The following is a 27,848-nucleotide window of genomic DNA, read 5'->3' on the forward strand; positions in this document are numbered from 1 at the left end:
CGCCGCATTCTGGGAGACCGGATGCCTTGGTTTCGTCACATCCGGCACTTCTGGCCGCAAAGATGGAGAAGGTGAGTGTGCGAGTCGCTGTGGGACCTCCGGCCGCGGGTCACCCACGGCCCCCGCTGCTCCTTGTGTGTGGGGACAGGTGAACGTTGGCTTTTTAGAGCTGCTCCTCGCTCTCCCTTCAGTCAGGGGGTCCCGGTTCTGGGACTGCGGCAGGATGAGGCCGCGGGGCCGACACCGGTCCCTGGCCGGAGGGAGGGGGCGGTGGCGCGTCCCCGGGTCTGGGTTCGGGTCCGGGTTCGGGTCCGTTCGCTCAAACGGTCGTGTCCCAGTCAAAAGGTGGAGACAGGATCGCCGTGTACTGGTTCTGATCATGGTAACTGGCAACAAAACAGACGTTCAGGTCCCTGGTGGAAGTGCACGTTTGCAGATATTTAACGAGCCCAGTCTAAAACTTCCCGTGCATTTCAATGCAAAGAGGAAAGGCAATTTGTGTATGGTTGTGTTAAATTTTAGCTCTTTTAAGGCTGCACGTTTCGTATCTTTTGCCGGGATTGCAAATATGGCGTTTTCTTTTAAGTGATACTTGAGGAACATTTCGGTATAAAACACTCCTCTGGGCAATAGTTAAGATTGTTCGTCACATTTTAGTATTTAATACAAACTATTAATGCAGGTAACTGACTACAGTTGTAAGGTTGATTGTAAGAGCATATAAATAACTACACTTGAACAAACTGGAAAATTCAATGTTCATACCATTTGGTTGTAGACTATCCAGATGGACTATGAAGTGTTGTTCGAGCTTGCGTTTAGCCTCAACCTGGAAGTGGAGAAGGCTGAGGACAGATGGGTTGGTGTGGAAATGGGGAGGGGAGTTGAAATGGCATGCAACTGGGAGGTCAGTTTGTCTATTGAGGACAGAACCTGGGTGTTCTGCAGAACAGTCACTCAGTCTACATTTGGTCTCATCAATTTACCCTCCTCTGCATCGAGAGCACTGAATGCAGTAGACGAGGTTGGAGGAGGTGCATCTGAATCTTTGCCTGACCTGGAAGGACTTTTTAGGTCTCTAGGTAGTTTGGGGTATTGTTTATAAAGATAGCAAAATCAATTTGTGTACAGGTTAAGTCCTGTATATTCTTCAAGATCTGATGTGTCTACTGTACAAGAAATTGAGCGATTAATAACAAATCCAAGTTTGTAAGTAGTGGTGATTGTATTATATTACAATAAAATGAGTGGTTATTCCATATAAAAAATCAAAGTACTGAATGTGCTGGAAATCTTTTTAAAAAAAACACAAAAATGCTGGAATCACTTAACTGGTCTGGTAATGTGTGCAAAGAGAAACACAGTTAACATTTTGGGTTGAAGACCCTTCAACAGAACAATTCCAAGTAATTAGGTTCCTAATTCCACAATCTGACCTGTTTATTGTTTCAAGCAGGATAGGACAAGAGAAACCTTGTCCAATCCATCCTCCATCGGCTTGTCTGAACTTAAACCTAACCACTTGTTTTCTCGCTTTCGCTGTTCTGATGAAGAGCCTTCAGCCTTAAAATGTTTGTCTTTCCACAGATACTGACTGACATGATGAGTGTTTACAGTATTTTTTGTTTTTTTTAAATTAAATTCAGAAAATTGCTTTAAGTTACAAGACTGATGGAAGGAATCTATATTTAAAAATTGAGAGAAGAAATAATTATTGAATATGAAGGAAATGTGTAGGCACAGAGCAGCATGACCAGTTGAATAGCTTATCAGGGTTGACATGGGCATGAAAGATTAAATGGCCAACTTCAGTGTTATATATAAATCCTTTTTCTAACAACCTTGTGTTCATTCATCTAAGTACCTTTGGATGTGTTCAATGTATATCAGACAATTCATTTACAGCTTAAAGAGCTCACATTTTTCCATCTTCCCTCTTGTTCAGAATTGGCCACTATCCAAAATAGTTTCTGGCTGGAGCTCAGTACAGTTTGGTCATGGCTTATTCTTAGTAATTCTCTTTTTGCTTTATTGAAAGATATTCTACTTTGGTTTGTAAATGTTTTCTTTCCTGGGGGAAGTGCTTTACATTTGCTCACATTGAATTTTAACTGTTGCAGTTCAGTCCATTTAATCATGTTTGAATTCTTTGCATAGATACTGAGTTGCTTCGTATTAATTTCTTGGTTTGATAATTTGTACAGGTGACCACTGTAAATCTTTGGTACGTTAATATTGAATTTTGATCACATTGTATTTATTATATGTCATGGTTAGTCTGAGCTGAGCCTTAGTGTACAAATCTGAGTTGTATAATTTGCTTATCAAAATTGAGGACACTGCATGAGTGAATGAGTAGACCATCAGTGAAACCTTGATTGGCCTTTTGATGAGATGATAACTGATTGTCCCTCCTTTTTCCTTTCCTGACATTTCTCTGATAAGTGCCTATTTTCAATAAGTAGGTCCATTCTAAGATTTATCCTGAATGCCCATAATTTTGTTTTAAACTAGCATTTTGTTTGGAATTATTCGATGTCTGTTGGAAGTGTGGGTATATATTGCAAAGAAACTTGTACAGCACCTTTCATAACTTCGGGTTATTTCAAAGGCTAATGAATTTGCATGTCCATCAAGTAGATTATCTGCTATGACCACAAGTTTTTAGCTAACATAGTAATCTCGGTCAAATAACAATGCTGAGTTTGTATTGTTCTGGAATTGTGACTCCAATTTATGGGGATTGGGTGGAAGGGATTGATTTTGTAACAAAATTTAACTTGAAAAATAAAAAAAATCTGGAAATCGCTCATATGGTTCAAAAAGGACCTTCAGATAAGATATTTATTAGTCCCATGTACATCGAAACACACAGTGAAATGCATCTTTTTGCGTTACTGAGAACGTGCTGGGGGCAGCCCGCAAGAGTCACCACTCTTCTGGTGCTAACGTGGCATGCCTACAACGCCTAACCTGTACATCTTTTTGGAATGTTGGAGGAAACTGGAGCACCCAGAGGAAACCCGTGCAGACACTGGGAGAACGTACAAACTCCTTACAGACAGCAGCAAGAATTGAACCTGGGTCACTGGCGCTGTAATCGCCTCAAAATCCATGGAATTTTGAAAGACCATCAAAAATGAAACCACTTTCTCTGCAACACTTTGAAGCCATATATGCAGGCTGTCAGATCCAACAATTTTGCTACCTTTAGTCCTCTTACTTTGTCCAGTATGTTTTCATTAATGACATTAGTTATTTCTAAGTTTCTCACTTGTACTAGACCTTTAGTTCACTGTTATTTCTGCTGTATTTATTGGCCTTTCTTCCTCATTTATTTCTTTATTTCTCATTATAATTTCTACTCCCTTTGTCCCTCAGGGACCCACACATCTTTGTTACTCTTCCTATTTACTAAACTGTAGAAGCAGCAATTTTATTTTATTATCCTTGCTAATTTACTCTCCAGATCTGTCCAGGAAATGCATAAGCAAGCAATTTTAAAATTTTGTATTTGAGTATGATTGGAGACCAGTGTAGCAATTTTGTAAATTTATATACATTATTTCTCAAATTTTTATCCATTAATTCTTCTTAGATGTGAACTGTTATGATTTAGACTATACTTTGGAAAAACAAAAAAATTAGTTGCTGAAAATCTAAAATTAAACCAGAAACTGTAGGTGTTCAGCATGTCAGGCATCATTAGTGGGTACAGAAACAGTTAATGTTGCTGATTGCTGGTCTGGCCTAGAAATAACAGCAGGTTCACTGTATTGTGGTTGGCTCGTAACTGCTCTGTGAAATTACACAGTAAGCCATTTAGTTCTACAAAATTCATTCGACAAGTTACAATAGATTGAAGCAGACAGCTTACTTGGTATTAATCTAGATATGGATGCATTAATGAAATATCCAGCCCAGTTCACTGCAAAGTCCTTTCCACTTCTGGGAACATGCTAAAATTGGGAGTGCTGTCCCATAGATGAAAAATCGTTGTCATAACTCTAAGTCATACATTTTAGCTATTGTCCGTATCTATTTTCCAGCTCCAGGCCATCGCAGGACATACTGGCCTGAAATGATGGCAGAGTGGTAGCTGAAAGGAGGGGATGGTCAGAGAATCCTCAAAATTAATTTCTAACCCTATGATATCTGGAGGCTTCATTGCAAAAGCTGACATGGAACTTTTGGCTTAACTGATGAAACTCTGAAGGATAGAACTGTCAGCCTCGAGTGACATTTCTGCAACAGAAATTACATAAATATCCAGTAAAACAGTGTGGCTACTTCAAGACAGCTTTCCAGAACAGTACGTTCTTTAACCAGTGAGGTCAGATATCAGTATTGGAACAATTGCTAGCAAGAACCATGGAATGATTGAGTTTAATATTAGATTTGAGAGGGTATCAGGATAAAGTTGACTTTAGAGGGTGGAGGTCAAACTAACAACAGATACAATAACAGGTGAAATATACTGCCATTCTAATAACCTGGTAAGTTAATAACAAATTGCTTTAAGCAGCGAGAAAAAAACAACAGTAGAGATAGAAATAGATGAATTTGAGGCAGATCAGTTACAAAAAGGAAATGATTGGGAAATAAAAACTGGGTGAGGAAAGGGGTAAGAAAATGGAAAATTAAGAAAACAATCTCAATTTACTATACGCAGGATACGATTTAAAATTCTGTTTCTACATTGGAGAAACACTTAGGAGATTTGGCATGTATGCTTTTAAATATGAGTCCTAACTTTATACTTTGAGCTTCATTAAAATTTAATGTGAAAATCCAGCATCATTAAAATTAACAAGAGGTTGAGACCCATGATGAACAATATTAGTCTGCAAGCTATGTCAAAAGATGTCAAGGGAAACGGGGAGAGGTAGGAGTACGGTATTGAAATAGAGGATTAGCCTTGATCATACCCAATGGCAGAGCAGGTCGAGGGACCAAATGGCCTAATCATACTCCTGTTTTCAATTTTCTGAGTATATTATAGTATCACAGAAATTTACAGCAGAGGAGGAGGCCATTCAGTTCATGTTGGCCAAAAATGGACTCCAGTTTTTGGTTCATAGTCTCATAGATTATAGTTCTTCAAGGTACTTTAGATATGATGAGGGTTTCTCCGTCCACTGACCTTCAGGCAATGAATTCTGGACATCCCCTACCTATTTACTGAAAATTAATTTTCTCAATTTTCTCTAATCATTCTACTGATGAAGTTAAATTTAGATGCCCCAATTATTGTTCCCTCTGCAAAAGGAAATGTGTCATTCTCATTCAATTTAATAACTACATTGTTAAATTTAGTGGTATCATCAAGCGTGTTAATGGCGACCCTTGCAACTTCAGTTAAAATCATTAAAATATTAAACAAAAAGCAAGGCTGAAGTACTGAGCCCTATGGAACCCTACACACAGCTCTCCAGCCCCTAAAGCTCCTATCATAGAATCATAAATTCAAACTGGAATTATGGAGCATATTCTGAGTGGAGGTCGGTGACCAGTGGTGTTCCGCAGGGATCTGTTCTGGGACCCATGCTCTTTATGATTTTTATAAGTGACTTGGATGAGGATGTGGAAGGGTGGGTTAGTAAGTTTGCAGGTGACACAAAGGTTGGTGATGTTGTGGATAGTGTAGAAGGTTGCTGTAGGTTACAACAGGACATTGATAAAATGCAGAGCTAGGCTGAGAAGTGACAGATATAGTTCGACCTGGAAAAGTATGAAATGATACACTTTGGAAGATTGAATTTGAAGGCAGAATACAAAGTTAATGGCAGGACTCTTAGTGTGGAGGAACAGAGGGATCTTGGGGTCCATGTCCATTGATCCCTCAAGGTTGTCCTGCGGGTTGATGGGGTTCTTAAGAAGGCATATGGTGTGTTGGCCTTCGTTAGTCGGGGTACTGAGCTCAAGAGCCGCGAGGTAATGTTGCAGCTCTATAAAACTCTGGTTAGGCCACATTTGGAGTATTTTGTTCAGTTCTGGTTGCCTCATTATAGGAAGGATGTGGAAGCTTTAGAGAGGGTGCAGAGGAGATTTACCAGGATGCTGCCTAGATTGGACAGCATGTACTGTGCTGTAATGAGGATAGGTTGGGCGAGCTAGGGCTTTTCTCTTTGGGGCGAAGGAGGATGAGAGGTGACTTGATAGAGGTGTACAAGATGATAAGAGGCATAGATCGAGTGGACAGTCAGAGACTGTCAGAGCAAAAATGGCTAACACAAGGGGGCATAATTTTAAGGTGATTGGAGGAAGGTATATGGGGGATGTCATGGGTAAGTTATTTTACACAGGGTGGTGGGTGCGTGGAATGCACTGCAGGCAGAGGTGGTGGAGGCAGAGACATTAGGGATATTTAAGAGACTCTTAAGTACATGAATGATAGCAGAATGGAAGGCTATGTGGGAGGGAAGGGTTAGATTAATCTTAAAGCAGGATAAAATGTTGGCACAACATCGTGGGCCGAAGGGCCTGTACTGTGCTGTAGTGTTCTATGTTCAAACAGCATTTGGCCCACCATGTCCACACCAACCATCAAGCATCCACTTACAGCAGAGGAGGAGGCCATTCGGTTCATGTTGGCCAAAAATGGACTAAACTAATCCCGCTCCAGCTTTTAGTTCATAGCCTCTTGGATTATAGTTCTTCAAGTGCTTATCAAGGTACTTTAAATGTGAAAGCTTCTGTCTCCACTGGCCATTTTCTTTGTACATATTCTTGCCACATTGCCACTGATCTCACCCTCTTCCCCCCCCCCCCCCCGCCAACTCCATGATTCTACCACTTATCTACAATTTACAGTGGTGAATTAACATTAGGATTGAACATGGGAATCTTGAGACTGCAACTCCACTTGTTACACCACTGTGCTGCCCATCGGCTGTTAGCCTTTGCTTTCTGCCACTAATTCAGTTTTCAGAATAGTTTGGTATTTTCCCTTGGATCCCACTTGATCAATCAGACATGTGGGATTTTCATAAATGCCTTGCTAAAACCATATCACTCTATAAGCATGTATTACTCTGGCTATGACCCTTTGACCCAACTTGTCCATGCCAACCGTGGTGCCCACCAAGCTCGTCCCATTTGTCTGTGTTTGGCCCATAATCCTCAACCCCTCCTATCCATGTACTTATCCAAATTACTTTTAAATGTTGTTATTGTAGCTGCCTCAACCACTTCCTCTGGCAGCTCATTCCATATAAACACCACCTCTGTGTGAAGAAGTTGCCCCTTAGGTCCCTTTTAAACCTTTCACCTCTTGCATTAAACCTGTGCCCTCTGGTTTTTAGTTCCCCTTCCCTGGGAAAAAGACCATGTATGTTCACTCTATCTGTACCCCTCATGATTTTATACACCTCTTTAAGGTCCCCCCTCAATCTCCTACGTTCCAAGGAATGAAGTCCTAGCCTGCCCAACTTCTCCCTATAACTCAGGCCCTCGATGAGTCTTGGCAGCATCCTTGTAAGTCTTCTCTGCACTCTTTCCAGTTTAATAACATCTTTCCTGTAGCAGGGTTACCAAAACTGAACACAATACTCCAAGTGCAATTTCATCAATATCTTGTACAACTGCAAACGTAACATCCCAATTCCAAAACTCAGTGCCCTGAATGATGAAGGTCAGCATACCAAATGCCTTCTTCATCACCCTGCCTACCTGTGACACAGCTTTCAGTGAACTGCGTACTTGTATTTCTAGGTCCCTCTGTTCCAATTTCTAGGTCCCTCTGTTCCACAGCACTCCTCAAAACCTGACCATTCACTGTATACGGCCTACCCTGGTTTGACTTTCCAAAACGCTCCACTTTGCATTTACCCAAATTGAAAGCCATTTGCCAATTCTCAATCCACTTGCCTGGCTAATCAAGATTTCCCCCTGTAATTTCTGATAACCTTCTTTAATGTTTACCATACCACCTATTTTAGTATCATCCACAAGCTTTCTAACCATGCCTTGTAAGTCCATACCAAATCGTTTGGTATGAACAACACCAACCCCTATGGCACAACACTAGATACAGCCCTCCAGTGTGAGAAACAACCTTCAACCATCACTCTCTGCTTCCTATTGTTGAGCCAATCATGAGTCCAATTAGCTATCTCTCTCTGAATCCCCTGCAATCTAGCCTGCCATGCAGGACCTTGCCTATCCAAATGTCGATTAAATCCTGTTGCTCAGAACCCCCTCCAGTAACTTGCCTACCACTGATGTCACTCACTGCTTGACTTGTCTTAAATAACTGTACAACGTTAGCCACCCTCCAGTTTTCCAGAACGTCACCTGAGGGTTAAGATGAACCAATACCTCTGCAAGGGCCTCTGCAATTTCTCTCCTAGCTTCCCACCAGGCACAGGTTCGGTCAGGCCCTGGGTATTTAACCACCTTAATGCACTTCAAGGCTGCCAATACTTCATTGGTAATTTGTATGGGGTCCAAGACATCATCACTCATTTCCCTAATTTCTTTCGCATCCATCATTTTCTCCACAGTAAAAACTGATGAGAAATATTCACTAAAATATTTTAATGTCCAACCTGATATCCCTTTAAGTGTACTCCTACACTTGTAGTCATTGAGGCATTTGCTTGTCCCTGATTGCCTAAACCTGATGTATGTCTCCCTTTTCCTGACTAGAGCCTCAATATCTCTCATCAGTCAGGGTTCCCTAAACTTGCCAGCCTTGCCCTTCACACTGTGGGGAACATGGTGCCCCTGGTATCCTGATATCACACTTTAAAATCCTCCCACTTGCCAGTCGTCCCTTTACCAGCAAACAGTCTCACCTAATTGATCTCTGCCCAATCCCACCTAATGCCTCCAAACTAGGTACTGCTCTGGTTTAGGACCTTAACCTGTGGACCCATTGTATCTTCCTCCATAACTATTTTAAAACTAATGGAATTATGCTTCACTGGACCCAAAGTGCTCCTCAACAGACACTTCAGTCACTTGCCCTATCTCGTTCCCTAAGAAGAGGTCCAGTTTTGCACCTTCTCTAGTAGGGCCCTCTATATATTGTTTAAGGAAACCTTTTTGGACACATTTAACAAACTCCATCCCATTCAAACCCTTTGCACTGTGGGTATCCCAGTCAATGTGAGGGAAATTAAAATCTCCCACTAACACTACCCCATTATTCTTACTGCCATCTCTCTACACATCTGCTCTTCTAATTCACACTGACTATTGGGGGGCCTATAATACAGTCCTATCAAAGTGACCATCCCCTTCTTGTTTCTGAGTTCTACTCATATGGCCTCACTGGTTGATCCCCCAGGAACATCCTCTAAGTACTGCTGTTATGTCCTCCCTCATCAAAAATGCAGCTTCCCCCTCCTCGCTTACCTATACGTCTGCTACAGGTGTGACAGTATCCTGGGCCATTAAGCTGCCAGTCTCACCCTTCTCTCAGTCATTTGTTTTTGTTATGGCTATAATATCCCAGTCCCCAGAGACAATCCATGCCCTGAGGTCATCTGCCTTACCTGTTGCATTGAAATAAATGCAGTTTAGACCAGTGGTCTTTCCCTTTACTATGCTCCTGGCTGTCCTGACGGTTACACTTGCTCTTGTTAGTTACAGTATTTCCCCTGACTTCTCATCAGCCTCTCTACTGCTCAGGGTCAAACTCCTCTGATAATCTAATTTAAACCCTCCCAAGTAGCATTAGCAAATCTCCCTGCCAGGATATTGGACCCCTCCAGTTCAGCTGTAACCCTACTCTCTTGTACAGGTCACCTCTGATCATGCTGCATCAAATGCATTAACAGCAATTGTTACCTCAAAGCAAAATAATTCTTGGTCAAATGACATTTTCACATTGCAAATCCATGCTTGCTGTTCTCGGTTTGTCGGTCTCTCTTGAAGTGTTGATATGTACCATCCATCAGATTGTTTCCAATAATATGCCCACCGCTGGTAATGAGCTGACCACCAGCACTTTCTAGTACATCAAATTCTTCCTTCATTGTGCTGCCATTTGCATCCATAAAAAAGATCTATTCTTTCCTTTGCATATTATCTTTCTATTCTTGTAATTATAGAGCATTTTCCTTGACTTATCAATATTTTTCATACATCCTTCCTAAATTCTGTTTTATTTTCACTTCTGTACCTTCCATACTACAAGTTTTCTGTAGTGTTGAGTTTTAGGTATCTGTCATAAACTTCCATTTTTTATTTCCATTCCCTTTCTCTGTTTCTTAATACTGCTAAGCTTATAAAATTGGGAGCTTCCCCTTGTTCTTTCAATGGGAGCATATTTATGCTGAACCCTTGCTGTGTCGTGCTTCTAGATCACTTCAGTAAATAATTACTCAGCTTTGGCCAAGACTGAATTTACTTGTAGTCAATCGTTCTCCTTTTCCAGAACTATGCTAAGTCTAACTGAATTGTGAGTTCTGTCACAAAAATGCTCTTCCACATCCACCTTTTACAGTTATAGTTAGAGTCGTACACCACAGAAACAGGCTCTTTGTCCCACCATATCCATGCGGACCATCAAGTACCCTGTTTACCAGCATAGCCTTACCTGCCTTGGCTGTTCAAGTGCTCATCTAGATAGTTTTACATGCTGTGAGAGTACTTGCATTTACCACTACCTTGGGCAGTGCATTTCAGATTTCAGTTGTCGTATGGATGAAAAAATCCTTCCTCATCCTCTCTAAACCTTTTTTCCCCCTTACCTGAAACCTATATCCTGTAGTTCTAGACATTTCTGCTATATGGAAAAGTTTCTGTTATGGGGGAAAATTGATGGAAACACAAAATGCTGCAAATACTTAGCAGATAAGGCATTATTTGCAGAGAGAAAATTATACTTCTGGTCAAAATCTTCCATCAGAACAGGAAAATTTTGGAAATAAAATGATGAAGATACAAAGAATAGAGAGGAGGGAAGAGATAAAGGGAAAATTTTTTTTAGGAGTGGAAGCCTAGGAGGTTAATTGGGAAGAAATAAGAAGGTTCAAGAAACAAGGGTATGATAATGAACTAAATGAAGAAACAACATAAAATGGGTCCAGAGGAGGAAAATGGCACTGCAGAATAATTATCTAAAGTTCCAGGAAAGAGGGAAATGGTGAGAGCTGAAATGCAGGAAATGGAACACTTGTAGTCAACAGCTCTTTGTCAGATTCACTGGATGGAAATTCAGTGTTTGGGGCCGGGGGGGTGGGTATGGAAGGAAAGCATGTTGGAAACACTCAAGTGCAATCAAAACAGCTGCAGAGATGGAGAAAGTTAAGGAATGCAATGGATCCTATAAAGAAGTGGTTTGGAAAGACCTGTAGTTATTAGCTGTGAGTGTCGGCAGACTTAAGTTTCCAATTTCTGTTACCTTCAGATTGACAGCTCCACAGGGAAATGCTTGCGATATGCAGATCCTCCTCAGGTTACGACACGGTTCTATTTGCAAGTCAGAAATGTGGCCTCAAACAGAGTTCCCAAATGACAGAAGATGCCTGCAGTAGCCTGCAAGTCCATCCTGCCGGTCTCCCAAATGCTCCCTCAGATTTACGAGCGGTACATAAGTTGGACATCCGTAAGCTGGGGAGGACCTGTATATAGATTGTTACTGTGGAGCTTTGGGCACATGAATCAACTTGTTACATTTTTCTACATTTCAGCACAAATAAAGATTACTTCACTGGTTGGACATCCTGCACTTTAGGACATCTGATGTCATTGAATGTGCCTCTATAAATACAAGTTATTTTCTCGAAGTTTAATTGTGATGGCTTCTTTTAATTTGAAGTAAGATGAGAGGGGAAGAAAGTATTTGTATTTATGACGTGACGTGGCATTCCAGTGTGCTGTATGCCCAGTGAGGAAAGCAGGATGACAGACAATGACATTTAGTATATGAATGTAATCCTGTAAATTACATTAAAGTCAGAGTCTTACAGCATAGAAACAGGCCCTTCAACTCACCGTGTTTTTGTCAATGAAGTACCTATCTGTTTATACTTAAATTTTTAAAAAATTTTATTTACAGCGTGGTAACAGGCCCTTCTGGCCCAACAAGTCCGCACCGCCCATTTTAAACCCCAAATTAACCTACCTGTACATCATTAGAATGTGGGAGGAAACCGAAGCACCTGGTGGAAACCCACGCAGACGTGGGAGAACGTACAAACTCCTTACAAACAGCAGGAATCGAACCCCAATCGCTGGCACTGTAATAGCGCTGCGCTACCGTGCCGCCCCATTAATTATTATTTCTTCTGTAGCTGTGTTTACAATTCCAGTGCTTGTCTAGAAACTTACAAATCAAACCATGTATCCTGGAGTCCAACCACTTTCTGGGTGAAAATTTTCTTCTTGTGCCTTATCCTCTTAATCTCTACAATAAACTTATGCATTCCAGTCTTGGATACTTCAGTTTAGGGATGAGTTTCCTACTAACTAGGCTGCTTATAATTTTGTATGTTTCTGTCAGGTCCCTGCTTCAGCCTATCCATCCTCTCCTTGTATCTGAAATGCTCCATCCCAGGATCCCATACCTCCTTACTTTCTCAATAAGCCTTGCATGGGGTACCTTATCAAACACTTTGCTGAAATCCATATACACTACATCTACTGCTCTCCCTTCATTGATGTGTTTTGTCACATCCTCAAAAAAATTCAATCAGGCTCGTAAGGCAGGACCTGCCCTTAACAAAGCCTGCTGACTATTCCTAATCATATTATACCTCTACAAATGTTCATAAATCCTGTCTCTCAGGATCTTCTCCATTAGAATACCAACCACTGAGGTGAGACTCACCGGTCTATAATTCCCTGGGCTATCCCTACTCCCTTTCTTGAATAAAGGAACAACATCCGCAACCCTCCAATCTTCCGGAACCTCTCCTGTCTCCATCGACGATGCAAAGATCATCGTCAGAGGCTCCGCAATCTCTTCCGTCACCTCCCACAGCAGCCTGGGGTACGTCTCATCCGGTCCTGGTGACTTATCCAACTTGATGCTTTCCAAAAGTTCCAGCACCTCCTCTTTCCTAATATCTACATGCTCAAGCTTTTCAGCCTGCTGCAAGTCCCCACTACGATCCCCCTAGATCTTTTTCCGTTGTGAATACTGACGTAAAGTATTCATTAAGTACTTCCGCCATTTCTTCCGGATCCATACACACTTTCCCACTACTGCACTTGATAGGCCCTATTCTTTCGCATCTTACCCTCTTGCTCTTCACATACTTGTAGAACGCCTTGGGGTTTTCCTTAATCCTGCCCGCCAAGGCCTTCTCATGTCCCCCTTCTGGCTCTCCTAATCTCCTCCTTAAGCTCCTTCCTATTAGCCTTATACTCTTCCAGATCTCTAACATTACCTAGCTCTCTGTGCCTTTTGTAAGCTTTTCTTTTCCTTTTGACTAGATTTATTATAGCCTTTGTACACCACGGTTCCTGTATCCTCTTGTGACTCCCCTGTCTCATTGGAACATGCCTATGCAGAACTCCACACAAATATCCCCAGAATATTTGCCACATTTCTTCCGTACTTTTCCCTGAGAACATCTGTTCCCAATTTAATCTTTCAGTTTCCTGTCTGAGAGCCTCATAATTCCCTTTACTCCAAGTAAATTTCTTTCTAGTCTGCCTGTTCCTATCTCTCTCCAGTGCTAACATAAAGGAGATAGTGATCATAATTCTATCACCAAAATGTTCACCCACTGAGAGATCTGACACCTGACCAGGTTCATTTCCCAATACCAAATCAAGCACAGCCTCTCCTCTTGTAGGGCTATCTACATATTGTGTCAAGAATCCTTCCTGAACACACTTAACAAACTCCTCCCCATCTAAACCCCTCACTGTCTGGAGATGCCAATTGATGTTTGGGAAATTAAAATCCCCTATCACAACAACTCTGTTATTCTCACACCTTTCTAGGATCTGCTTCCCAATCTGCTCCTCAATATCTCTGTCACTATTGGGCGGCCTATAAAAAATACACCCAATAAAGTAATTGACCCCTTCCTGTTCCTAACCTCCACCCACAGACTCCGTAGGCAGTCCTTCCATGACATTCACCTTTTCTGCAGCCGTGACACTATCTCTGATCAACAGTGCCACTCCACCACCTCTTTTACCTCCCTCCCTGTCCTTTCAGAAACATCTAAAACCCGGCACTTGAAGCAACCATTCCAGTCCCTGAGTCATGCAGGTCTCCGTAATGGCCACCACATCATAGCTCAAAGTATTGATCCAAGCTCTAAGCTCATCTGCCTTGTTCACAATACTCCTTGCGTTAAAATAGACACATCTCAAACCTGTCTGAGCATGTCCCTTCTCTATCACCTGCCTATCATACCTACTACTAGCTTTCTCTGTTTGAGAGCCAAACACCTCTTCCCCAGTCTCTCCAGTTTGGATCCCACCCCCTCAACAATTCTAGTTTAAACCCTCCCCAGTAGCCTTAGCAAACCTCCCCGCCAGGATATTGGTCCCCCTGGGAGTCAAGTGCAACCCGTCCTCTTTGAACAGGTCATACCTGCCCCAAAAGAGGCCCCAATGATCCAGAAATCTGAATCCCTGCTCCTTACTCCAATCCCTCAGCCACGCATTTAACCACCTCCTCATTCTGTTCCCATACCCACTGTCACTTAGCCCAGGCGGTAACACGGAAATTACTGCCTTTGAGGTCCTGCTTCTCAACTTTCTTCCTAATTCTCTATAGTTTTTTTTCAGGACCTCATTCCTTTCCCTACCTATGTCGTTGGTACCAATATGTACCACTACTTCTGGCTTTTCTCCCTCCCCCTTCAGGATATCTTGGATGTGATCTGAAACATCCCAGATCCTGGCACCTGGGAGGCAAACTACCTTCCGAGTTTCTTTCCTGCATCCACAGAATCGCTTGTCTGCCCACCTAACTATAAAGTCCCCCATCACTAGTGCCCTCCTCTCTCTTTCCCTACCCTCCTGAGCCACAGGGCCGGACTCTGTGCCAGAGACACTGCCACTGTTGCTTCCCTCAGGCAGGCTGTCTCCCTCAACATCACTCAAGCAGGAGTACTTATTGTCAAGGGGTAGAGCCACAGGGGTACTCTCTTGTACCTGACTCTTCCCCTTCCCCTTCCCCCTCCTGACTGTGACCCACTTGCCTGGCTCCTGTGGCCCTAGTGTGACCACCTGCCTATAACTCCTTTCTATCGCCTCCTCATTCTCCCTGACCAGATGCAGGTCATCGAGCTGCATCTCCAGTTCCCTAACACGGTACCTCAGGAGCTGCAGCTCGACACACCTGGTGCAGATGTAGCCCTCCCGGAAGCAGGGAGACTCCGGGAACTCCCACATCTGACACTGAGTACAGGAAACCCCACACATACCTTTCCTCGTCACCTACCTTTCCTCGCCCCTTTACACTGAAGCCCCTTGAGCCAAAGCCCAGAACACTCTGCTCCCTCTCACTCCACTGCCTGCTCCGACGTTGCCCGCTCGATATGGCGGTTTGCTTTTTAAACTGCCCTGTACTTTAGTTTTGCTGACATTCAGCAAGAGGTGGTTGTTGTGGCCCCACTCAACCAGGTGTCCTATCTTGCTCCAATAAGCTGAATCATCACCACATGTGATTCATTCAGCAACCATGTCATTGGCGAATTTGAAGATGACATTGGAACTGTGCTCAGCCACACAGTCACATGTGCATGGGGAGTAGAGCAGGGGGCTAAGCACGCAGCCTTGAGGTGCATCTGTGTTGATGGTCAGTGAGGAGGAGATGATGTTACTTCACTGATTGAAGTCTGTCGATGAGTAAGTCAAGTATTTAGTTGCAGGAGATGTAGAGATTCAGGTCTTAAGCTAGAGACCCAATTAGTTCGATTAGTTTATTTGTCTTTAACCCTGCATCTTTCAGTGTTCAATTTAAAAAAAATAATGATTTGGCTTCCTTAACACCTGCGTAACGAAGGAATTTGACAATATCCAGCTTCACCTCCAGAGTAGTGCTATTAAGTGACACTTACTCTCCAGTAATATGCCTGCTGATGCCCAGTTTGGGTTTCACCTGGATCGTAGCCTTCAACCAAATATGAACCAAAAAATTTAATTCCAGAGATAGGGTAAGAGTGACTGATCATGATGTCAAAACAGCACTTGATCGAGTGTGGATTCAAGAAACCCTGGTAAAATTGATGTGAATGACCATTAAAGAGAAAACACTCCAGGTTAGAGTGACAACTCACACAAGAAAAATAGTTGTGATTGTTGAAGATCATTCATTCCATCCCAGGGCATCACCGTAGGAGTTCCTTGGGACAGTGCTCTAGGCTCAACCATCTTCAGTTGTTTCATCAGTAGCCCATCTTCTATCAGAAAGTCAAATGTTGTGATGTTCATTAATAGCACAATGTTCAATTTCATTCACAACTCCTCAGTAAATAATGCAGTCAACATCTGCATGCAGTAAAAGTTTGATGGCATTTAGATATAGGCTGATCAGTAATAAAGTAACATTAATGCCACAAAAGTGCAAGGCATTAACCATCTCAGACAAGAAAAAGTCTAGCCTGCTACCTTGATACTCAATGGCATTGCTATTGTCAAGTCTTTAGCTGTGACTGGACACTCAATAGGATCAGCCACCTAAATGCTGTGGCTCCAAGAGCAGGTTAGATGTTGGGTATTGAAAAGCAAAAATAACTGCAGATGCTGGAAATTAAAATTAAAACAAATGCTGAAACTATCCAGCACATCAAGCAACATCTGTGGGGAGAAGAATATAATCCATGATTTGGTTGATGACCTTTCATCAGAACCAAGAAAAGTTAGAAACTAAGTATGTTTTAAGTTGCAGAGAAGGAGTGATGGAAAGAGCAATTGGGGATGTCTGTGATGGGGTGAAGACCCCCTGAGAATGAATGACACAAGTAGTGTTCATGCCAGTTGAGAGAAGTTGATAAAGCTTTCTAATCACAGATGATCTATCTGGAGGAGACCTTTCCACAGGCTGTCTGGGATGGCAATAATTGCTGGTCTTATAATGAAAAAACTTTGACAATAATCTTGGCCACTTTTAGACCACAGAACAATTCAAGAAATGCAACTAGCACTGAGAATAGCTTTGGTTAGGCAATCTCATGTTGGTAACTATCCTAGAGTTGCATGACAACAAACTCTGTTTTTCATCTTTGCCATGAAGCTTGAGCGAAGTCTGCAGTGTACCTCAATCCGGCTAATGGTTTGTGAATATTAGACTGCACAAAAATGAGAACATCAGACTCAACAAAGTCCTCGGCTGAAATCAGAGTAACTCATGCCACAGCAAGCATTGCAGAACATGATTGGTGCATTGTTGTCAGATGGTATTATTGTAGATTTTAATGCTATCTGTGCCATATTGTTCATGGATTTTTAAAATGCACAGAAATCTAGAATCGACATGAATGTTTTGACCCCACTATATCCTTTACCTAATCCACCAGTAATTTTTTGCAACTTTGACTTTTACCAAGCAAATGTAGCATAACATTATTGTAGGATACAAACAAATCTGTAGTGAAATATATCAAATAGAACAGAAGAGTACCATTAAACTCCAACTAAACTATTTGGAAAGCCTTATGGGTCAGAAGTCAAAATCTGGTCAAATGTATAGAGTAAATGGCAGGGACCTTATAAGCGTTGATGGATCTTGGGGTGCAAATAATAGCTCTCTAAAAGTGTCAACATGGGCAGTGAAGAAGGCATTTGGTATGCTTGCATTTGTAGGTTGGGGCATTGAGTCTAAGAGTTGGGACATTATGTGGCAGCTTTACAAAACGTTTATTAGGCCACATTTTGATTAGTGTGGTGACATGTTCTGTACACAGTATAGGAAGGATGTGATTACAATAGAGAGTGCAGAAGAGGTTCACCAGGATGTTGCCTGGAATGGAGGGATGTAGTTATTAGGAGAGATTGGATAGTTTATTCTCATTGGAACATGGGAGGATGTGGGGTGACATTAAAGAGGTTTATATAGTTTTGTGGCATAGATAGGATAGTGGTATCAGGGCAGAACAGTCTAGGACTGGAAGGCACAAGCTTAAGGTGGGGGGGAGGGGGAGGTATTTAAAGGAGTTTTGAGGAGTAAGTTTTGGTATCTCAAACGAGCAACCAGAAAAGGTGGTAGAAGCAGATATGATTACAACATTTAAAAGGCATTTTGACAGGTACAGATGGAGAGGAAAGGTGTATGGAGATATGGGCCTAATAGAAGCAAGTAGGATTAGTGTAGATTGATCTCATGGGTGAAGTGGGTTGAATGGTCCTGTTTCTGTGCTCTGATTCTATCTGGCTGACCAGAAGATGTTTCCACCGCTCTCTTGAACTCAGTGGGACACTGGTTCTTGCATTCCCTTGAAATTTACTGGGTCCATGGGAAAAATTATTAAAATGCAGTTGACATCTAATGTGAATTAGTAGTGTGCTGGGGTATTAATAGGAATAAATCCGATACTAAGGATAATCTACCAGTCCAGCACCATCAAGTCCAGAGAATGTTGGATTGTTACATTTCAAAGCATAGCAAAGCTATGTGAAGTTAGTGTAATATGTATTTATGCTTGTGTGTAGTATGTAGTTTGCGTTGACTAACTGGAAGTTTACAAGTTTTGGAAATGTGTAGATGTCTGTATATGAGATCCTTTGTATATTGAAGTTAAATTATTGAGTTATGGATTAGTTCATAGCACAGTCCAAGGTTGAGGTAGTCATTATTAGAAAGTATTAACAAAATTTAACTGTAGTAGCCAAGACGTTTCAGCTAAGCAGCAAACAATTTAAGTCGAGCCACTGTCTGACAGTGCCAGTGACATGGATTCAAATCTGACATCCAGTGCTTTTTGTGTGGGGTTTGCACATTCATATTCTCCTTGTGATGGTGTACATTTCTTCTGGGTGCATCGATCTCCTTGCAAATCACAAAGCCAAGCAGGTTGCTAGATTAATTGTCCCTAGTGAGTAGGTGAGTGGTAGAATCGGGGAGTTGATGAGGTGGGGAGAATTAAGAAAGGGATTAATGTCGGGTTAGTATAAATAGGAGGTTGATGGTTAGTGTGGATTCGGTGGATTGAAGGGCCTGTTTCCGTACTGTATCTCTGAGTCCATGAATGAGGAGTACAGAAGAATGTTGAGACAGCATCTTTAACTCAAACATTTCAAAAGACAGTTTTCAGTAATGTTGCAAATATAGCTTGTGTGCCTGGAGGCAGCATCGCTATCCTCTGGCGAGGTTCTAGAAGACTGAAGGAGTGCAAATGTTATGCCTTTATTTAAGAAGGGCTGTAAGGATCGACTTGGTAGTTATAGACCTGTTAGCCTTGCATCTGTGGTAGGGAAGATGCTGGAAAGCATTCTGAGGGATGAGATATACTTGCATTTGGAAAGGCGTGTTGATTAGGGGTAGCTTCACGTGTGGGAGATTTTGTCTTTTTTTGATAGTGTTTTTTGATGAAGTAATGAGGAATGTTGACAAGGGGAGGACAGTAGACCTTGTATATATGGATTTCTGTAATCCTTTTGATAAGGATATACGTGGTAGGCTGCTTTGTAAGGTTAGATTGAATGGCATCCAAGGAGAGCTAGCAAACAATACAAAATTGGCTGGATGGTAGGAAACTGGGTGATGATGGAAGGATGTTTCTTGGAATGGAAGTCTGTGACTAGTTGTATGCCACGGGTTGGTGCTGGGCCCATTGTTATTTGTCATCTGTATTAACAATTTGGATGAGAATTATGCAAGGAATAGTTAGTAAGTTTGCAGACAACACAATCTGTGATGTTGTAGACAGTGAAGAGGAGTATCAAGAGTGGCAGCAGGCTCTTGGCTGGGTAGCTTGTTTGAGGAATAGCAAATGGAATTTAAGTCAAATAAATGCAAAGTGTTACATTTTGGAAGGACAAATCAAAGTAGGACTTTCCCTAAATGGAAGGGCATTGGGTGTTAACCTGATTTTTGATGTCCCACTTCCTTCTGCTGTAAATCACACAGTGCCACAGGTTAATTCAAATGCGTTTATTTAGCAATATATCGCTAGGGAGAAATCTCCTTACTTTCAGGTAGAGTCCGCAGCGGAGTTCTCCGAGGTACAGAGGGGGCAGACAGTAATTTATACAAATGTTGTCACCACACTTTAATGAGCCAGGCACCATGGTTCTGGGTTGAGCAGCAAAGAAACAAAGGACAACTGCAGAGAAACAAAGAACAGCATCGCACCCAAGGTTCAGTTAATCAGTTTGCAATCAAGAGACACAGACAGGTATCACACTCATTGTTTGGGACAGCCTTCCCATTTCCCATTAAGTGCAACCATCATTCTTATAGTTTAACTTGATTGCAAGCCAATTAAGTCCTGGACACAGCAATTATCACTCAGCACCCAGCCCAGAAAAAGTGGTTTTGCTGCTCTGGCCTGCCAACCACCTTTTTAATCAATATTTTATGTAGCCATAGTTCTCATCAGTTATAAGATATGAATACAGTTATAGTTTATTAATCCTTTACTTCCTTATGGGTACTGTTGTAGAACAGAGGGACCTTGGAGTACTGATGCATAGTTCCCTTAAAGTGGAGTCACACGTAGATAGGGCAGTGAAGAAAGCTTTTGGCATACTGGCCTTCATCAGTCAGGGCATTGAATATAGAAGTTGGGAGGTTATGTTACGATTGTACAAGATAATCGTGAGGCCACACTTGGAGTATTATGTTCCGTTTTGGTCACCCTGTTATAGGAAGGATGTGATTAAACTGGAAAGAGTGCAAAAAAGACTTACAAGGATGTTGCCAGAACTTGGACCCAAGTTATAGGGAGAGGTTAGACAGGCTGGGCCTTTACTCCTTGGAGTGTAGGAGACTAAGGGGTGATCTCAGAGGTATATAAAATCTTGAGAGGCATAGATATGGTGAGTGGTCTTTTGACCAGGGTAGGGGAATTGAAAACTAGAGGACAGTTTTAAGGTTAGAAGTGAAATGTTTAATAATAACCTAAGGACAAATATTTTTACATAGTGAGTGGCAGACGTATGGAACCAGCTGCCAGAGGAAATGGTTGAAGCAGGTACATTAAATACATTTAAGAAGTATGTGGACAGATATATGGATGATGAGAGTTTAGAGGGATATGGGCCAAGTGTTGAGAAATGAGATTAGCTTGAATATACATCTCAGTTAGTATGGACATGTATGGGCCGAAGGGTCTTTTTCCATGCTGTACAACCCTATGACTCTAAGGCAGGACAGAATACAGTCTGAGAAGAGGTCGAATGTGCCATGCTAGCTGGGAAATCCTGGTATGAATAGCTTTTGGACAGATAAGACAGTTGAGTGAGTTAAGTTGATGCCTTCAGAATGGTATTATCTGGGACAGTTGTCTTTTATAAAGAAAAAAGCAGCCTAAGACTACAGGGTAAAGATGAAGAAGGGTAACAACCACTACCTTTTCATGAAGTTGTCTCTCTGTCTGTCTGTGGTTGGTCCATTGGTGCCTGTGCTTATTAGAATAGTGATGGATTGGGAATTTTTTTCCAACCTCATGAGATAGGATACTTAAGTTTATGTGCAAAGCTATATGTAGGTAACCAATTAACAGCTCCTTGAAATTGCTCCTTCATTCTTGCCTTGGCTTCTTACCTTGATCAGCTTGAAAAGTCAGCCAGGAAAAAAACAAGAAGCATTGTCACCCACGACCATGATGGAGACACATTGATGTTCACTGATCAGTTGACCATTCCAACGCAGCAAACCGTTACAGCTGTTACAAATCTGTTTTTAATTCTTGCTCAGTGATTATGATAACAGTTTATGAATCAATAAGACTGCTCTTTCTTTGATCCTTTGGGTAACTGATCTTTGGGGGAAGATCAGGAATTTTTGTTTTTGGAAAGTTAAACCATTTGTTACAATATAGGAAAACATGTCTAATCCAGATATTCAGGACCAATATTAAAGAGAGATACTGGAATCTAGATGAAATAACAGCAAGATGCTGGAGGAACTCAGCAGGTCAGGCAGCATCCGTGGAGAAAAGCAGATGGTCAATGTTTCGGGTCAGGACCCTTCTTCAGGACAGGAGGGGGGAGTACAGAAAACATTATTATGTATGTTGTATTGCTGGGGTGTCTTTGCTATGGTTTGTGGACCACTTTCAGGCAGTATGGCAAACCCTGGTAACAAGTTTGAGCTGTTTGAATATTCTGAAACTGAAACGTTGAGAAGGACTTCATGCATGCTTTAACTTCATTTGTGTACATGTCCTAAATTGTGCCACTTTAGCTTTCTTAACATTAGGCACACAATACTTGACAGAGTAATTGATAACATCCATGATTTGTATCTGTGGCTTAGAGAGACAGAACATCTGATACAGCAATAGAGAATTGATGTCAGGAAAATATTGTATCTGGTATTGGTTTATCATTGTCACTTGTACTGAGGTACAGTGGAAAAACTTGACTTGCATACTGTTTGTCCGGATCAATTCATTACACAGTACATTGAGGCAAGTAATGAGTAGAGCTGCAGAGAGCAGCTTGCAATGAGTCGCCGTGCTCTGGCTACAAAGGCAGTGCCACAACGACAATGTGATTCTGTTTACTCTTGACTTTCACTTGGGTCAGCTGAAAACTTCCTAATGATGCTAACCTGGAAATGCAGCACATTTATTGTTGAAATGCTGTCCCCCAAATCTAGTTCTCAGATGTACTGATGCCCTGGTGTGTGTTGGAATATTTATGTCAAATACTTTTTTATATTTTTTAATGATTTCTGCCAAAGAACTGTATATGATATCAGGTTTTCAATTCAAATTATTTTACTTCTGAATTTTTAATTGTTATTAATAAAGCTGGTGTTAGGGATCCAGGAGTTATGGAATAATGTGAATATAGCAGATAGTAATTCAAACAAGAACCAGTCTTCAGTTCTTAATGTAAACTGCCAGCAGTAATCAGGTTGAAGTTGAAAGGAGAGCTTTGTAAACAACAGCACCATCTACAGAGTACAGTCTGCTGGCCCACAGCAGGGGGCGGGCTGCTCAAGAGATATGGTTTGTAAAGTGAAATGATCACCAGACATTCTCATGTGTATCAGCCAAAGGTAAAACAGTGGGGTTATGTTAATTGGCCTTCATCAAAACAGGCAACATTAGCTATGTTATTTTGCACCATTGTGACTCAAGGAAGCTTGCAGACCAGACTGATATTGTTACTTAGCACATCAAACATGGCCACAGGCATATTTGCTCTCTCAACAATTGGGATATTTGTGTACTTAGAGAATCAGTCCTCACAGCATTAATTTTGGGTGCTTGGGTTCTCTGTCCTCAGAAGCTTTCAGACCATCTGTGTAAACTTCTTTTTCCCAGCAAAGTTGTTTGAACATTCAGAAGTGTCTCCCATTGTAGATATGTAACTCAATGGAAGCATTGTCAGACTCAAAGTACTGAAGTAAACATGTCATTGTAACAATAGAAATTGCATTGAATCACCCGCTGTTACCTTTGATTTTAAGGGTATAAAAATGTGACGTACTTTGAGTTTGGGAGACTCTACCCGAGAGGGTCTTCAGGAGAATGCCTGCTTGTCGGACTTTTATATCACCAGCTTCAGTGTCTTTCCAGTGACTAAGGTCACAGTCACAACAGCTGGTATAGAACATAGTACAGCGCAGGAACGGGCCTTTCAGCCCATGATGGTGTGCCGAGCTGATTAAGCTAATGACGCCTAATCCTTTCTGTCTGCACATGGTCCATATCCCTCCACTGTCTGCATAAACATCTGCCTATCTAAGAGCCTCTTAAACACCTCTATCATATCTGCCACTACCTCTGGCAGTACATTCCAGGCACCTACCACTCTCAGTGTAAAAAAAACACCTGCTCAACACATCTCCTTTCTCCTTTGAACTTGCCCCTTCTTACCTTAAATGCATGCACTCTAGTATTAGGCACTTTAACCCTGGACAAAAGATACCAGCTGTCTGCTCTATCTATGCCTCTCATAATCCTATGAACTCTTAAGAGGTTTCCCCTCAGCCTCCACTGCTCCAGAGAAAACAACCCAAGTTTGTCTAACCTCTCCTCATAGCACATGCCCTCTAATCCAGGCAGCATCTAGGTAAACCTCTTCTGCACCTTCTCCAAAACCTCCACATCCTTCCTATAATGGGGCAACCAGAATTGAATGCAATACTCCAGATGATACAAAAATTTTTTTTTTGTCGTGCAACTTGAAGACTTAATGAAAAGTGTTCAGTCTGGTTTTAATGATGTTGGCTCCTAGATGGTTAAATTTCAAATAGAGTAAAGTAAGTAGTAACTTCATTTTGTATTGTCCTTTGCATTCTGATTACTCTTAAAGTCAAATTCAAGTTTATTGTCACATGCACAAGTACATGTATGCCCAGATACAATGAAAAACTTGCAGCAGCATCACAGGCACATAGCATCATATAAGCAGCATTTGCAAGAAAACACATAAATTATACACAATTTTTACAAGAAAGAACACAATTAGAAAAAAAACCAAAGTCCATCTTAGTGCAAAGTGATCAAAGTGGTCATAGAGTTGCTAAACTCTAATGATTAGGGTTTTGCCGGTTCATTCAAGAACTGGATGGTTGAAGGAAGCAGCCTGGTGGTGTTGGACTTCAGGCCTCTGCACCTTGACGGTAGCCCGATGGTATCTGTGAAAAGATAGCATGATCTTGATGGTGGGGATCTTTGAGGCAGCGACCTTGATGTATTGGGCAGAGTCCACTATTCTCTGCAGCCTGTGTTCCTGTGCATTCATATTGTTGTACCAGACCATGATACAATTAGGGATTCATAGCTGGTAGATATTTCAATCTTTTACAAGGTAATTGTGCAGCAAATATTGAAGGATTAATCTGTGTATTTTGTTTTTTTTTAGAACAGATGTACCTAAAAAACGTGTGCCTCTGAAAGAGACTATGATGGAAAAAACATGGAAATCATGGACCTATGTCAGGAAATGGCTGATTGCCTTGATATCATGGTCCTGGAGTCTATGCCGGATTTCCCTACTAGCTTTGATTTTAACCTTTCACTTATATGGAGGCATCCTTTTGCTTCTTTTGATCCTTGCATCTGTAGCAGGTATATTGTACAAATTCCAAGATGTACTCCTCTACTTCCCCGAGCAACCACCTTCGTCACGTTTGTATGTTCCTGTACCTACTGGGATCCCACATGAAAACCTTTTTGTTAAAACCAAAGATGGAATCCGACTTAATTTGATTCTGTTGAGGTATACTGGAGATAATGCATCATATTCACCAACCATAATTTATTTTCATGGGAATGCTGGTAATATTGGTCACAGGATACAAAATGCTCTGTTGATGATGGTCAATCTAAAAGTTAATGTATTACTTGTAGATTATAGAGGTTACGGAAGGAGTGAGGGGGAACCGAGTGAAAAAGGCCTTTACTTGGATTCAGAAGCTGTGTTGGATTACGTTATGACCAGACCTGATCTTGATAAAACAAAAATAATCTTATTTGGCCGCTCCTTGGGTGGCGCAGTGGCTATTCACTTGGCCTCGGAGAATCCACATCGGATTTTTGCAATAGTTGTTGAGAACACCTTCCTCAGTATCCCACATATGGCCAGCACTTTGTTCTCCTTCTTTCCAATGAGGTATCTTCCACTTTGGTGCTACAAGAACAAATTTTTGTCCTACAACAAGATTGTGCAGTGCAGGATGCCATCGCTTTTGATTTCAGGATTGTCAGACCAGCTAATTCCACCAGTCATGATGAAACAACTGTGTGAGCTGTCTACGTCACGGACTAAGAGACTAGTCATTTTTCCAGATGGAACTCATAATGATACCTGGCAGTGCCAGGGCTATTTTGCTGCTCTTGAACAATTCATAAAAGAGTTATTAAAAAATAATTCACATGAAGAAGTAAAAACCACATCTAATGTAACAATAATATAATTTTTTTCTGTATATGGTGTAAATTTTAAATGTGTATGTACAGAAAAGGTGAAGGTTAACTTGGGAAGTCATTATTGGCTGTTTTATCACCAGTGGTGGAATATTTTTACCTGTTTCAGTGCATGAGAAAAGTATACTGATGTTTCTCACAGAGCTTTGTTGATCTGATCAGCTGTGGTGTTTAATACTGTAACATAAGGTTTCCTTTAGTGAGCACCATATGAACTAAGCGTCATTTTATTTATTCCCCTTTTGAATTAAAAATGATTTAATTTTATGTGAGAAATTTTGTACTTGAAGTTCTTTTTACATATGACAGAATTGTCTATGCACGAAATGCATAGTTATCTGTATAAGGAAGTGATAGCTAGTGTTCCTTGTGCAATTAAGTTTAGGCTAGTTTATCCTAATTTTAATAGTCCAGAAATAAAAATGTTATTGGATAAGCTTCAATATTACAAATTATTATGAATTTTGATATTTTATTTCTTTGACTGTTTTGCTGACCTTGAGAATGAATGCTTCAGCTTAATTTTATTCAGAAACTATCACCTGTTGTGTTGTAACTAAATGTATTCAATAGATAACAGTAGATAAAGTAAATTTCTCTTGAAATTTTGAATAGACTGAATTGATGTGGATTCTTGTGGAATCAATCCACCTATCTAATTTAAAAAGCATGACCCGTGAAATGCAGTTTGTGCAAATTCTATAATTTTAGCATTAAATCCAGTTTCCAGTATAATAACTATTGAGGTCTATTGACTGTTATAGTTCTTAAGGACACTTTAATTAATATAGTTTTCAAACCATGTTTTTGTTTCAACTTTTGAAGTCAATCGGACATTTACAAGATATCACCTTTCCTTCTCTGCTTCCACAGATTTGTTGCTTCTAGTTTACTTTGCAAATCTTGTTGTGGCCAAAAAGCGTTTCATTACATGGAACCAAAGTACAAAGCACTGAACTGTTTTTGTATTTAAATAGATCTGTAAAAAAAGAACTTTCAATCCTGCTTAACATATTAAATTCAGAAATACGAAAGTTGAAATTTACTTACAGTATTCCATAACCAAGTGGTATATTGTGATTGTATCATATCTGGGGATTCTTTTTTTAAAAAAAGGTGTTCTGTTAAGAACCACCAGTTGTGGGATTATAAGTCAGAACTTAAAAATATAAAAAGGGTCTAATTTTTGTTTTGGAGTTAATGTCCTCGATATCATCAATGAAATAATTTGAATCTTTAGTGTTCCAACCTTGGGAAAGTTACTTCAATTCAAAGGATTAAGCCAAAGAGGTGTCACAGTAGCGACAAATGTCCATGATGAGTCGATGCGCTTTTGGAGCTGGCTTTTTAAACGACTACTCTTTTTGGAATATATGTAATGAAAAATGAATTAAGTTTTCTTTCTTCATTTTGGCACTAATATTGTCCTTTAACTTCTGATTGGTCTGAGATTAGTATTGTGGTTATTGAATGGAGGTAATTTAAGACATCTTTGCCTCTATGCAAAGACTAGTCCCATTGAAAATTAGTTTGTACATTGTATGATATCACATAATTCACTATACATTATACCAGGAATATTGCTAAATTTAAATGTGATTTCCTAGATAAAATACAAGTGACATTTTTGTTTTGAAAAGTTCTGAATTTATTTTCTGTAACTCTGCACAATAATATTTTGTCTAAATAGATTTGTTTGCCTCGGCTGACACTTGTAACTGTTCTGGAAGGCCTTTGTGTTCTTGTTTGCAATCTTATCCAGAAGGTTTGATTGAAACTCCAGTTCCCAAGTTTGTAAAGTGCTTAACAAATTGTTGGCCAGCCAATCACAGGAATGTCAAATGAAATGAAAATGGATTATTTCTGAAGTTTAGCAAAGCC

At 40.9% G+C, this 27,848-nt stretch overlaps 1 protein-coding gene across 3 annotated transcripts; it reads left to right on the forward strand.

Moving 5' to 3' along the window:
• Window positions 1-38: 38 nt before the first annotated feature.
• On the forward strand, window positions 39-26,579 carry abhd13 (abhydrolase domain containing 13). 3 transcript variants are annotated; one of them, XM_052026166.1, is made up of 2 exons: window positions 39-71; window positions 24,909-26,579. In XM_052026166.1, exon 2 carries the CDS (start codon window positions 24,944-24,946, stop codon window positions 25,955-25,957), a length of 1,014 nt encoding a protein of 337 aa, XP_051882126.1. In that variant the 5' UTR covers window positions 39-71; window positions 24,909-24,943; the 3' UTR covers window positions 25,958-26,579. The 3 variants fall into 3 exon arrangements, with proteins under 3 accessions (XP_051882126.1, XP_051882125.1, XP_051882127.1); XM_052026165.1 differs by having other exon boundaries at window positions 50-71; window positions 24,904-26,579; XM_052026167.1 differs by lacking the exon at window positions 39-71 and adding an exon at window positions 364-382 and having other exon boundaries at window positions 24,904-26,579.
• The last annotated feature ends 1,269 nt before the right edge of the window (window positions 26,580-27,848 follow it).

This window comes from Pristis pectinata, chromosome 11 (genome assembly GCF_009764475.1).
Source record: "Pristis pectinata isolate sPriPec2 chromosome 11, sPriPec2.1.pri, whole genome shotgun sequence".
Taxonomy (NCBI): domain Eukaryota; kingdom Metazoa; phylum Chordata; class Chondrichthyes; order Rhinopristiformes; family Pristidae; genus Pristis; species Pristis pectinata.